At 41.8% G+C, this 14,598-nt stretch overlaps 1 protein-coding gene across 5 annotated transcripts in view; it reads right to left on the bottom strand.

The window, feature by feature from the left end:
- Nucleotides 1-561: 561 nt before the first annotated feature.
- Nucleotides 562-14,598, bottom strand: part of Nxpe3 (neurexophilin and PC-esterase domain family member 3) — a 51,868-nt gene continuing 37,831 nt past the window's right edge. For all 5 annotated transcript variants that reach the window (XM_045148167.1, XM_045148169.1, XM_045148170.1 and 2 more), the window contains 2 exons: nucleotides 8,885-9,088; nucleotides 562-2,827 (listed from right to left, as the gene is read on the bottom strand). In XM_045148167.1, the coding sequence (XP_045004102.1) occupies nucleotides 2,277-2,827; nucleotides 8,885-9,088 (755 nt within the window). In that variant the 3' untranslated portion in view covers nucleotides 562-2,276. The remainder of the gene's footprint in view (nucleotides 2,828-8,884; nucleotides 9,089-14,598) is intronic.

Genomic DNA, 14,598 nt, shown 5'->3' with positions numbered 1-14,598 from the left:
TGCTGACTCATCCAGCCAGAATCTGGAAGGAAGCCAGTTCCCAGATGGTCTGCCCATATAGTGCTGGAAAGTGCTGCGTGAGCCGCTGGGGGAAAATGGCCAACACCCTATGTGCTAGCAGGGGACACAGCCATACAAAAGCAATGAGCCTGAAGAGATGGACACACCTGTGCGACAGTGACTCCCATCCTAGGTGGGTGGGTAACCAGTGACTCTCTGATTGGCTAAGCAATCCATTCAGTGGACAGGAGCCCTCAGCTGAAAGTGGGAACAGAGTCAGAATCCTATGGAGACCAAAATTATGGCCTCCAACAAGAAGCTCCCACTAGTCTTTAGACAAAAGTTAGGCTACACCCATCAAAATCTCTCTTAATTAATAATGCTTATCTCTTTGAACCTATGCTGACCTCATTCCCCTTTGGAGAACCTGTTTTTCCTTTTCAGAAGGCAGCAAGAACTGAGGAAATAAACCACCCCTTGCACATCAGCCAGGGCCCAAGTGAAACCACAAAGGAATTGTCAAGATGAGCAAGAGTGCTGCTTCCATGGCAAACCTGTCAACCAGTGCTAGTCATGGAGACAGACAGGGACCATATTCAAAACACACCAAGGCAGAAATCCAGAACCTGCTGAGAGCACAGCACTGAAGTAGGCTTAAAACACACTCACCATGGCTCAGGGGATTCTGCGGAAGCAGATGGAAATGTTGTAACAGCCAGAGTGGAAGGGAATGTCCAGAGGCATTGCCCCCCAACAATGATTGACTGATGTTCTCATATCTCATAACCAGCAACCCCAGGGGTAATACCAGCAATGCCACTGAAGAGGACCCTGTGAGTATGGCACTAACATATGGTGTGCCCTTATAAGCTTCTACTTAATAAAAAAAAAAATCATGCTTCAAGGGTACTTACTTTTCATGCTTCAAGCACCCATAGTCATCTCCAAAGCCACCCTGTTTCTCTGCATGTTTACTAAGGGACAGCTAAAATTAAAATAAGCAGACTCACTAAATAATCCTAAATTTAGCTTAACCTCATTTAGAATTGATAAGATTAAAGTCTAATAAAACTGATATTTATTTTAAACTTTGGAACACCAGTAATGGATTAGGGATGGCTAAGGATATATTTCAGTTGGACAGCAATTGTCTGGCATGTTCAAGGTCCTGGGTTTGACTCACAGGGCCAAGAAGAAAAGGAAGATAGCCAATAGGAATACCAAATAGCAAACAGCAGCTTCTTACTCCCAAGCATAGTCAGTGTGGACACCTAATGGCCAAATCAAGAAATATCTGTCATGGATTTTAATAGCTAACTTTATTATTTCTGATTAGGTTTTTATTTCAAATTTTTACACATAGTTGGAAAAACACGAAAAAAGAAAGAATACAATTGAAATTGGTGGGGAGAAAAAAACTATGTTTTTATGATAGTCAACAGCATTCTTTACATATGAGTCAATTCTTAAGACCCACAAGCTTTAGAACATAAAAATAAATTTCTATTTCTAGATTTCCCCCTTTCAGTTTCAAAAGTGGTTATTCAAGAATAAGTATCCCTCACATAAAATTTAGCTGAATCAAATAAATAATTATCCAATGCAAATATTAACTCAAAGCACAGATTTTATGATTTCTCATTTCCTTTTGCTTCTTTCCTAGATAAAAGCAGGAAATTGTCAATAACCTCACTATAAAATTCGAATCATGAGCATTGACCTTTCCAAGTAATTCAGAAAAGATAGGTCAAGAGAAAGTCAAGAGAAACTCCTGAGATATGTCAGTCTTCATTGTAGTCCCAGGAGCTCTGACAACAGGCCCCTCTAGACAACAGCCCCCCAAAGATGGATCACTTGTGCTATTCATGAAGATGTGTTCATTTCCTTTACCAGATAAGCTAAAAGCGTACCAATGCCAACCAAATTCGTCCGAAACACTTCTCACATGCACTAGTACAATAATCTCCACTTCAGGAAAAACTGATTCCCACTCATTAGCATCTGTGGTTAAAAGGGCAATCCAATGTGCAGGTGCTCATAGTAAGAGTTCTACCATGGTAAAGTCAAGATTGGGAAAAATCCTAAAGGAAGATATAAATATAGCCTGCATTGTCTAAGTTTATTATAAATCATTATTCAAACTATGGCTCTTTTTTAAAAATGTTATACATGTTGATGGTAGCCATCTCACCATGGGACCAATTACAAACTTCCTAAAATTCTGCTCAATTAGGAAGGTCACTGAATCTACTTCCTTTGGTCACTGTGAGGACAGGCTAGGTCTCCAAAGGGCACACAAAAGACAGGAACATGTCCAGCTGGTTCTTCACAATCACTTCATCTGGATGCAGCTTATGGGGTAGGTAATGAGCTAGGGTCATCTCCCAGGCATCAACAAGGTACACGCCAACACCCGAGAACATCCTCCGAAGGACAGTGTCCAGCTGGAAGTTGTACCAGTCACTGTTGAAAAGGCTCACCTCTGGCCCCAGCTCTTGGGCATTGGCTGTCCGGATGACCACCACGGTCTTAGGACTTCGATCCAGGAGCTGGACCACTGCTCGTCGGATGTTCCTGAGTCGCCGGATATACACTTCCCAGGGGAAGGTACTAAAGTGAGACCACACAGCTATGGCAACCACTGTGTTCTTCCCTCCCACGATCCCATTCAGTTCGTTTGCCACGTAACGGAGCTCGTTGCTAAAGACAGTCGTGAAGCGGATAGGTGGCCCATGGCAGCGGTATTTGAGCAAGATGTTGTGCTTCTGGTCCACAGCAAGGAAAGGCCCCACATTCTTCGGACTGCCCAAGTTAAACTCCACTAAATCTGGAACAAGGAAAACTCAAATTCATGAGAACATTTAATTTAAACATACATATTTCTTTACCAAGTGTCTTCAAAAAAGTTTTTAAAACACAAGTAAAACAAAAAGGTTCAATATAAATGTACAGGATGCCTATTTCACTGTTTCATGCTGCATTTTGTTTTTACTTCTTTCCATGTGCACGTGTATGCATAAGTACACATGTATCATGCATGTGAGGCCACGGAACAATCTCAAGTGTCATTTCCTCAGCACTACCTATCCTTTTAAGAAATATATATTTGTCTGGGCTGAAGAGATGGCTCAGCAGTTAAAGCACTTGCCTGCAAAGCCAAAGGACCCAGGTTCAATTCCCCAGGACCCATGTAAGCCAGATGCACAAAGTGGTGCATGCATCTGGAGTTCATTTGCAGTGGCTAAAAGGCCTTGGCACACACGTTCTCTCTCTCTCTCTCTCTCTCTCTCTCTCTCTCTCTCTCTCCCTCTCTCTCTCCCTCCCCCCTCTCTCTCAAATAAATAAAAATAAAATACTAAATATATATGTTTGCATGCATGTGTGAACATGTTTGTGTGTGCAGCTATGTATGCATGTGCATGTGCACGTGGAGGCAAGCGGGTATTGCTCCTCTAGAATGCTGTTTTGCCTTTTGTTTTTTAAAAACAAGATCTTTCATTGGCCTAGCACTATAGTCTAGCTGGCTAGCAAGCCCCAGGATCCTGTCTTTGCCAGAATTAGACATGTGCCACTGCACCCATCCCTCTTGCATGGGTACCAAAAATCAAACTTAGGTCCTCATGCTTAAAAGGCAAACACTTTAGTGACTAACCCATGTCTTTGACCCTTCATGTTTTGTTGTGAGTCAATGGACCCTCATCCAAATCACCCCACAAGGGGTATAGCTCAGTGGTAGAGCATTTGACCCAACAAACATCATATAATGAGTAATACCATCAATGACAGATTCTATGTCTCAAAAACCTCAATTAGGCAAAAAAAAAAAAAAAAAAAAAAAAATCTTGCTCTTTAAACTGATCATTGAATATTTAAGAAACCACCTGGCATTTATACTTTATTCTTTTAAATTTTCCTCTTTGTTTTTGGTCTTTTCAAGATAGTCTCACTCTAACCCAGGCTGACCTGCAATTCACTATGTAGTCCCAGGCTGGCCTCAAACTCACAGGCAATCCTCTTACCTCTGAGTCCATGTGCTGAGATTAAAGGTGTGTGCCACCACACCCGTCTGTCTCTTTGTGTGTATGTGTGCCAGGATCTTGTGCTGCTGCAAGCAAATGACTATGTGGCTTTATGTGAGTGGTTGGCAAACTGAACCTAGGACATCAGGTTTTGCAAGCAAGCACCTTTAGCCGCTGAGCCATCTGTCCAGCCCCTCCAAATTTTACTCTTCTCACAGAAGAATACTGTATTTTCTAAGACAGGGCTATAGCTTCTGCTTTATAAGCAAATATCCATAACCAAGCTCCTCTTGTTGGGGAAATCCGTCACTGGCAACAACACAGATGAGCCTGGAGGGTATTATGCGTTACTGCTCACACATCAGATGTCTCCCATAGTGTCGTGGGTTTGAACCCTGGTCTCCCCTGACGCTGCTGTGAGAGGCTGTGGAGCCTTCGGAGGCGGAGCATGGCTAGGCCTAGAGATCTCATAGCTAGCCCCTTTTCCTGCTGTTTTCTTTCACTGCTTCCTCTTGCTGAAATGTGAGCTCAAGGCTAGCCTGAGCTACATACAGATCCTATTTCAAAATAAATTAGGAAATAATAAACTTTTAAGCTGGGCAAGGTGGTACACACCTTTAATCCCAGCACTGGGAAGGCAGAGGAAGGAGGATCAATTTGAGTTCAAGGCCAGCCTGAGACTACAGAGTGAGTTCCAGGTTACCCTAGGCTACAGTGAGAACCATACCTCAAAAACTAATAATAATAAACTGTTTGGAAAACAAAAAATAAATCTAAATTGTAATTCTGAAAAACAGCAGGTGCTTCTTTTTTGCAATAAGCAACTGTGTTTTTTATTTTCAAATTTACCCTATAGTTAGAAAAATCACATTAATGTCCTACAAGAAAGCTACTTTGTCTCGTATGAGAAATACCAAATCAGAAGTACAGTTTAGAATACCTTCCTCTCTTTCCCTCTAACTTTAATTTCAAGGCCCAATTCTTCCTTTTTTTTTTTTTAAAGACAGGGTCTTACTCTAGCTCAGGATGACCTGGACTTCTATAGCTCCAGGCTGGCCTCGAACTCACAGCAATCCTCCTACCTCTGCCTCCCAAATGCTGGGATTAAAGGCGTGTACCACCACACAAGGCTTTTTCAAGGTCAAATTTTTATGAACTATTCTGAAGACCTCAGAAACCAGTAAGAGCTACTGTTACTGATAAACAACTCGACTATAATATACATATATGAAAAATAAAATGAGGGCTGGAGAGATGGCTTAGCGGTTAAGCGCCTGCCTGTGAAGCCTAAGGACCCCGGTTCGAGGCTCGGTTCCCCAGGTCCCACGTTAGCCAGATGCACAAGGGGGCGCACGCGTCTGGAGTTCGTTTGCAGTGGCTGGAAGCCCTGACACGCCCATTCTCTCTCTCCCTCTATCTGTCCTTCTCTCTGTGTCTGTCGCTCTCAAATAAATAAATAAATTTAAAAAAAAAAGAAAAAAGAAATAAATAAAATGAAGCCCATTATTTTGTACAATTTATATATAATTTTTTAAACAACAGCTAATTGTGGCACAGGCAAGAGAACTGAGGCCATCCTGGTATACAAAGAGAGCTCCTGACCAGCCAGAGCTACACAATAGGAATCTGTCTCAGAAATAAATAAATAAATATTCCCAGGGTGGGGGGAATTAAATACAGCTTACCAACTGACATATGCCCCATGAATGAAACGGATCTGTGTCATATCCCTCACTACTACTCCCCTAAATGCCTGACAGAGAACAGAGTAAGTAAATGCTGGCAATGCAATTCCATTCACATTTCCTGAGCACCCATTCAGTGCCCACTATTTAGGTACTGCACGTCAGCTCAGACGGACGTCAGAGTGTGCAGTCAGTTCTGAAGACAGCGTCAGAACGTGTGACCTATATTCCACCTAACGGTTACCGCAGGTCTCACTTTTTCCTTCCTGCCATCCTAAGCTTCTCTTCTAAATTTGCCCACTTAACTCATGACTCCTTAGCTTCCATCCCTAAACTGCATAAAAGCCCAAGCTATCATATTCTTTTGATTAAGATCAAGCACCCACACAGGCTTTATTTTTATCAGGTAAAAATCTGTGAAGGGTCTGATGGAAAATGATCCAAACAGTCAACATTATCATTGATATTAAAGGAAATAGGAAACTAAATCATTACAAATTATGTAACTCTGTGGTTGAGAGTTAATACTGCCTTTTTTTTTTTTTTTTTTTGAAGAATCAATCTCCTTTATCCCTTATAGTTTTTCTTGCAGGGAGGTCTACTCCAGCTGAAATGAATATAAACAGCCTTTCTTTCATTCAGTGTAGTGTGTTTTCTCCATTCATTTTCCTGTAATGTACATACATCTTTGGGTTTTTTTGTTTTTGTTTTGAGATAGGGTCTGGCTCTAGCCCAGGCTGACCTGGAATTCACTGTGTAGTCTCAGGCTGGCCTTGAACTCACAGCAGTCCTCCTACCTCTGCCTTCGGAGAGCTGAAGTTAAAGGCGTGTGCCACCACGCCCAGCTACATATATCTTTAAAGTGAATTTCTTGAGCTGGGGAGATAGCTCAGTGGTTAAGGGCACTTGCTTACACAGCTTGTTGGCCCAGAGTTTAATTTACCAGTATCCACATAAATACAGATGCACAAAGGGCTACATGCATCTGGAATTCATTTCCAGTGGCAAGAGGCCCTGAAGTAACTCCCTCTCATAAATAAAAAGAGAGTTTCTTATAGACAACATATATTTGGGTATTGTATTTTGACCCACTCTAACATTCTCTGTCATTTAACTGGTATACTAGCTCACTAGTACCCAAAGTGATTACTGGTGCAGTTGGACTAATATGTAGCATATTTGCTAGTACCTTATTGTTGTTGTTATTCCATTTCTTACTTCAAGTTTCCACTTTCTTACTGAACTTTGTGTTTTTAAGAGAGTATTGTACAAGAGTCAATTTCTGGGCTGGAGAGATGACTCAGCAATTAAAGTACTTGCCTACAAAGCTAAAGGACCCAGGTTCGATTCCCCAGGACCCACATAAACCATATGCACAAGGTGGTGCATTCATCTGGAGTTCATCTGCAGTGTCTGGAAGCCCTGGTACACCCATTTCCTCTCTCTCTCTCAAGTAAATAATTTTTTAAAAAGAGTCAATTTTCCTCTCTTAACATATTAGTTATATTTATTTTCTCTTTTATAGTGACTGCCCTAAAGACTACAATATTAATTCCTAACTAGTCTAAGCCTACTTCAAATAGTACTGTTACTTTCACAGATGGTATGAATACAAGAGTCTTAATTGCTCAAAAAGAAGAAACAGAAAATATTAAGCAAGCCACTGCAAGCATCTTAAAACCCTGCTTTAAGACAACAAACTATATATCAAATATCATGTCACACAAAATATTTTCCTTCTCCAAAGTTTTATAATTCTGCCACAGATGAGAGAAAGGCTCATGAGGTCTCACCCTAAGGAGCTAATGACAGTTAACAGTTGATGGGGAGGGGAGTACAGACTGTGTTCACATAAGCAACCCAAACTAAAGTGAGTCACCAAAAAAGACATGGGGGCTGGAGAGATGGCTTAGTGGTTAAGGCACGTACCTGAAAAACCTAAGGACCCAAGGTTTGATTCCCCAGGACCCACATAAGCCAGGTGCACATGGTGACACATGCATCTGGAGTTTGTTTACAGTAGATGGATGCCCTGGCATGCCCATTCTTTCTCTCCCCACCCAAATAAATAAATAAATAGAATTTTTTTTTGGAAGACAGGAAAGTGGGCTACTTAGGAAAGCTACTTGGCTATTTGGGAAGAGGAAGGGGTTCGACAGGAGGGGGAAGGAACAAGAAAGGGTGGTGGTGCGTGACATCCAAATACATTAAGGCATGTATAAAATTATCAAAAACATAACTCATTTTTAAAAAGAAAAAAGAGCCAGATATGGTGGCACACGCCTTTAATCCCAGCACTCAGTAGACAGAGGTAGGAGGATCGCCGTGAGTTCATGAGTTCCCAGGCCAACTTCTGACTCCATAGTGAATTCCAGGTCAGTGTGCGCTAGAGTGAAACCCTACCTTGAAAACAAAATAAATAAAGAAAATAAAATAAAGAAAGTAAAGAAAAAGAAAGAAGGCCTTGTATACATAATCATCAAAAAGTCTTCTCCAGGGGCTGGGGAGATGGTTGTCGGTAAGGCATTTGCTATGCAAGCATGGACACCCAACTGTGGATCCCCAAAACCAATGCTGAGTACTGGTCTGTCTGCAACCCCAGTACACAGGAGGCAAAGACAGGCATATCCAGGACAAGCTGACTAGCTAGATTCTGGGCTTGGTGAGAGGCCCCCATCTCAATACATAAAGGTGGACTGCAACAGAGGGAGATACCTGCCGTCAACCTCAGGCCTCCATCCACACACCCACATCCACACACATCCACACACACATACAAACACCACCAGTGGGAGGCTCAGTCCATTAAAATGTACATTCGGCTGCTGCTTTCCACCTAAACTCTCTGTAACAATGGAACTGTACCAAACAGACTAGAAGAAAAGCAACTGGAATTCCATAATATTACAAGTCAAAGACACATATGAGACAACACGGTTCAGCTGTCTCACCCAACACAGAGAAAAGCGAGGCCCTGAGAACATATGGTTGGGTCCAAGGTCACAGAGTTGGGTCAGTGGGATGAGCCTCAATGACAACCTTGTGCCTCTCAGTACAAGCTCTCTGGAGTTAGGTTCCCTGTGGAGACTACTGCTTCCCTGCCTGACGCCTTTCTTCAGGCACATAAGTGGTTTTTGTGTTTGTGGGAAACGGTTATGAAACTGAAAGCAAAGCACCAACCTGGAACAAATGCAGTAAGGTATTCAAACCACTGCCTGATTGTTGAGTCACCCAATAAATACACCATCTTTCTTTGCAAGCACTCTGTAATGTTGTCAGGGTCATTGAACTGGCGCATCTTAAACTCCCTAGGCCTCCACTGGTCTTTGTAGAAATACCCAGAAGGAAAACTTCCTGAGTCTTGAGGCGTTTCCAGGTCAGTTTCTGTAAAGAAAAGGGGAAGACAGTATATTCTGAAATTCACCCCAAAAAGATGACAGAATGCTTACAGAAACAAAGCCATGTCACACATCTGCTGGCCCATCTAGCTTATAAGCAGCACTTCCTGCTGTCGTCTCTCAAGGAAACCCCAGGCTTTTCCCTGACACAAGGTTCTCCTTTGCACAAAAGTAGAAAGATGTGAAATGAGTGTGGGGGTGTTAGAGAATACAAGGGAATACAGGGATTTTAAACATTCCCTATGTGTGTGTGTTTTAATCAAAGTTAAAAATAAAGGCAAGCAAAAACAAAGGAAAAGGCTGGGCATGATGCCACACGCCTTTAATCCCAGCACTCAGGAGGCAGAGGTAGGAGGATCGCTGTGAGTTTGAGGCCACCCTGAGACTCCATAGTGAATTCCAGGTCAGCCTGAGCTGAACAAAAAAAAACAACAAAAGTACAGAAATAAACTTTTTCTAGCATTATTTCAGAATAGAAAAAACATTTTCATCCAAACCTCTCAAAGGCAAATAAAATTTTAATTTTATATTTAACAATGTATTGTAGTATCAGTATAATGTCTCTATACCCAAAGTTTTTAATAGAACGTTTTAATCCACAGGTTCAAAATTCAAATTTTAATTCAGAATATCACCACTGTGCAACACAGAGATGTAAAGAACTAAGATTATTTTGCACAAAAAGTTCAGAAGGCCTTTATGAATAAGAAGCAATTCTAAAACACGTCAGCAACGCATATTCACCTTTGTAACCAGGTAACACACGCAGCAGGACGCCTCCCAGGAAGAGTCAACATCATCTTCCTGCCCTGCCACCCCCCAAGGACAGTGTCAATGTGCAGACAGAACCCTGCAAGGCTTCACAGCAGAGCAAGTTTACTCTGGAACACACACTGTCTGCGACAGTTGACTCTAACATCTCGGGTAAGCTCACAGTAACTCTGAAAAGAAGTTCCAATCATTTCTCCCACCTTTCAGAACCCTTAAGCAATGAAACCAAGGTCCCAGAACTGAGCCAGAACCTGATACCAGCAGCAAGCCCCAAAGTCCAGGTTCTACTGTGCAAGATGACATCTGAAAAGCAGGTATTTGTAGGTACTTGAGGGTGCACACTTACTCATTTCTAACAGTTAGGTGAATCTGTAATCTCAGGAGACCATCAGTGGTCTTACACCTCATCCCAAGGTTCAGCAGTAACCATAACCCAGTCATCTTAGCACTGTCAAATGCAATTTGAAATGTGAATTCTCATGTGACCCAGAAATTAAATGAGTCTCCTATTTGTAACTATTTTTAGACAGTTTAACTCCTTAACATTTACTGTGTTACTCAAAATTATTTTATAGTTTTTATTCTCTTCCAAAAAAATGTCCTCTTTGTCAGCTAGAACATATTTATTCTTTTTTTCTTGGGCATATGCTAGTTCTTTGTAGGTCTAGAGCACAAGTTGAAAAATAACTCATATTTTGAGAAGGTTTTTTAAAATATTTTATTTACTTATTTGTAAGGAGAGTGAGGCAGACAGAGAGAGAGAGAGAGGATGCAAGCAAGGACCTCTAAGCACTGCAAACGAGCTCCAGATGCATGCACCACTTTGTGCATCAGGCTTTATGTGGGTACCAGGGAAATGGACCCGGATCGTTAGGCTTTGCAGGCAAGTGCCTTGACTGCTGAGCCATCTCTCCAGCCCTGAAAAGCTTTATTTTGGCAAATATGATTATCTAAGGGTATAAAATAGAGGGGTATTAACTAAAATTTATTTGGCTTATTCAAAAATAGCTTCCTGTGGGCTGGAGAAATGGCTTAGCAGTTAAGCACTTGCCTGTGAAGCCTAAGGACCCTGGTTTGAGGCTTGATTCCCCAGGACCCATGTTAGCCAGATGCACAAGGGGGCGCACGCATCTGGAGTTTGTTTGCAGCGGCTGGAGGCCCTGGCATGCCCATTCTCTATCTATCTGCCTCTTTCTGTGTGTCTGTCACTCTCAAATAAATAAACAAAAAAAAAAAAAAATAGCTTCCTGAGCTAGACAGAACAGCACATACTTGTAATTACAAGTACTCAAGAAAATAAAACAGGAGGATTACTTGGAACCAGGAATTTAAGAGCAATCTCAAAACAAAAAAACAATCAAGAAACTGTCAACATGCTATCAAGTGTAGTATTACCAAGTTACTCCAGCTTGCCCAAAACTCCCTCAGTATTTTAGTTTAGGGGGAACTGGAGAGATGGCTTAACAATTAAGGTGCTTGCCTGAGAAGCCTAAGAACCCACGTTCAATTACCCAGGACCCACCTAAGCCAGATGCACAAGGTGGTGCATGTGTCTGGAGTTCATCTGCAGTAACTGAAGGCCCTGCTGTGCCCATTCTCTCTCTCTCATTCTCTCAAACAAATAAATAAAAATAAGTATTTTTTTAAAGCTGCATGTCTAGAGAGCAACAGAGAAAACAAATGGGGGTAAAAAGAAAACATTTACTAGGATGGGAATTAATAGTAACTTGAAGTTACAACTTTACCACTGGTAATTTAGTAGATGCAGTTATTTTGTGTCAAATACATGTTAAAAAGAAAAGTGTATGTCACACAGGAAGCAATTATCATTTCCATGCAAATGTTAATTATATTTACTACCAGAGTTTAGTCACGCAAAGCAAATCAATTACTGAACCTGACATTATTTAAACAAGCCATGTGCTATGCTAACAGTTGTGGTTTTTTTCTTAAGGTAAATCGAACATACCTATGCTGCCCCCTTATGGTCAGCTAAGACAAAACTATTGTTACTAAAAAGAATTAAAACTTGTAACAACTTTTCACACAGCTGAGATGTGAAAGTCCCTTAAATTGATAATATGACGTCTAGTGTATTATTTATGTAGAATAAAAATTAAAACAAAGCCAGGTGTGGTGGCGCACGCCTTTAATCCCAGCACTTGGGAGGCAGAGGTAGGAGGCTTGCCATGAGTTTGAGGCCACCCTGAGACAATATAGTGAATTCCAGGTTAGCCTGAGCTAAAGTAAGACCCTAACTCGAAAAAAAAATTAAAACAAAAATGAAAATGAAGTATTTCTCAATCAGTTATTTTGAATATTGCTGATATAAGAAAAGTTTACACAGGTGCTTATAAAGGCAACTCTTTATGCAAAATATACTTACTTGGTTTATTCAAAAATATCTTTGACATACAGGCATAGGTAATGACTTTCTGGATAGAACTCCAGAAATCAGGTCCATGATCAACAAATGAGACATCATGAAATTAAAAAAAAAAGTTTGTATAACAAAGAAAACTTAATTGAGAGCAGAGGTAGCCTACAGAATGGGAGAACATCAGTGCCACTACATATCTGACAAAGGGCCCACATCTGAGCAGAAAGAAAACAACCTAATAAAGATGGGCTACAGAACTGCAGACAGTTCTCAAAAGAAGAGATGAAATGGCTCGTAAATATTTTTAAGTCGCCCTCAGCCATCAGGGAAATGCAAACTACAACCATGTTGATTCCATCTCACTTGGGTCAGAATGGCTAACATTAAAAAAAAAAAAAAAAAAAAGACAGCAAATGCTGGTGAGAGTGTGGGGTAGGGACTCACATGCACTGCTGATGGGAATGTAAACTTGCACAGCCGTTATAGAGAACATTGTGGAGGTTTCTCAAAAAGCTGAAAATAAGTCTATCATATGAGCCAGCTATACTCCTGGGCATATGCCCTCAGCGCTCTGTACTCGACATAAGAGATACTTGTTCAGCCATGTTTATTGATGTTCTATTCACAACAGCTAAGAAATAGAACCAGCTTAGATGCCAGCAACTGATGAATGGATTATGAAGATATAGTACACATTTACCATGGAGTTTTTTTTTCAGCTGTGAAGAAAAATGAAACTGCAGGAAATTTGCAAGAAAACGGATGGAACTGGAAAAGGTCATGCTGAGTGAGGTGACAGGCTCAGAAACACAAATGTTGTGTGTTCTCTCTCACGTGCAGAACTTAGCTTCGCATTTCTAGACTAGTGGCTGTCTAGAACGTTGGCATGCCTGTAGAGGGTAGAAACAGGCTGGGCAGGGGCTCTGGGCAGTACAGAACATGTGGGACATAAAGCAGTGGGGATAACTGCAAGAGGGAAAGGCTTAGGCGGGGTGGGGTGAGGTGGGTGAATGAAGCAAGGGGTGATGGGTAATGAAGCACAAGTAAGTATCTGTGAATAAGCCACGTGGTAACATACTACATGGGAAGCCAAGTAAAATACAAATTTTTAAGAAGTATTTGAAGCCAGGTGTGGTGGCGCATACCTTTAATCCCAGGACTCGGGAGGCAGAAGTAGAAGGATCGCCATGAGTTCGAGACCACCCTGAGACTACATAGTGAATTCCAGGTCAACCCGAGCTAGAGTGAGACCCTACCACAAAAAGAAAAAAAAAAAAAAAAAGTATTTGAATGGAATGGAAAGGTGACTCAGTAATGAAGAGTACTTTCTGTGCAAGCATGAGGATTTGAGGAGACCTGGAAAGGCCACTTGAGTTCGAGCCCCAGGACCCATATAAACAGCTGGGCATGGACATCCTCATCTGTAACCCAGCCGCACAGGGGAACAGAAACCCAAGGATCACTGGAGATTGTGAAAGAAACAGCAAGTCCTCCTGGGATCAGTAAAAGGCTCCGCCTCAATAAGAAGAGTGATGAAACCAGGCATCCAACTTCCCCCTGTGGCCACCTCAGGTGAGTACACCCTACCACCAAGCAAGCACATGGCTGTCACATGGGCACACACATATGTATACAACACATACACACACACAAAAAAAAGGCAAAAATAATATATAAATGAAAGCTGGGCATGGTGGTGCACGCCTTTAATCCCAGCACTCAGGAGGCAGAGGTAGGATCGCCGTGAGTTCGAGGCTACCCTGAGACTACAGAGTGAAGTCCAGGTCAGCCTGAGCTACAGCAAGTCCCTACTTCGAAAAACCAAAAGTAAATAAATGATAAAATGTTTTCAAAGTATTTAAATGAAGTCCCCCAACATGAAGGAATAAAGCTGCTTCCAGAAACTATAAGTTATTAATCATAAATTCCAGTGCCGAAGGTTGGAGAGGTAGCTCAATGGTTAAAGGCACTTGCTTGCAAAGCCTGACAGCCTAGGTTCAATGCCCTAGTATCCATGTGTTGCAGTCAGGTTCACATTGCTGGTAGAAATCACCCAGCCAAGAGCAGCTTGTGGGAAAGAGAGGTTTATTTTGGCTTACAGGCTCAAGGGGAAGCCCCATGATGACAGGGAAAACAATGGCATGAACAGAGGGTGGACATCACCCCCTGGCCCACATAACATGGACAACAGCAAGAGGAGACTGGCTATAACACCCATAAGCCAGCCCCCAACAATGCACTGCCTCCAAGAATTAATTCCCAAATCTCCATCAGCTGGGAACCTAGCACTGAGAACACCTAAGTTTATGGGGGACACATGAACCAAACCACCACATTCCGCCCCT

This window comes from Jaculus jaculus, chromosome 4 (genome assembly GCF_020740685.1).
Source record: "Jaculus jaculus isolate mJacJac1 chromosome 4, mJacJac1.mat.Y.cur, whole genome shotgun sequence".
In the NCBI taxonomy this organism is placed as follows: Eukaryota; Metazoa; Chordata; class Mammalia; order Rodentia; family Dipodidae; genus Jaculus; species Jaculus jaculus.
Note: the sequence above shows the minus strand (reverse complement) of the source record. Positions and strands in the feature narration are given on the sequence as shown.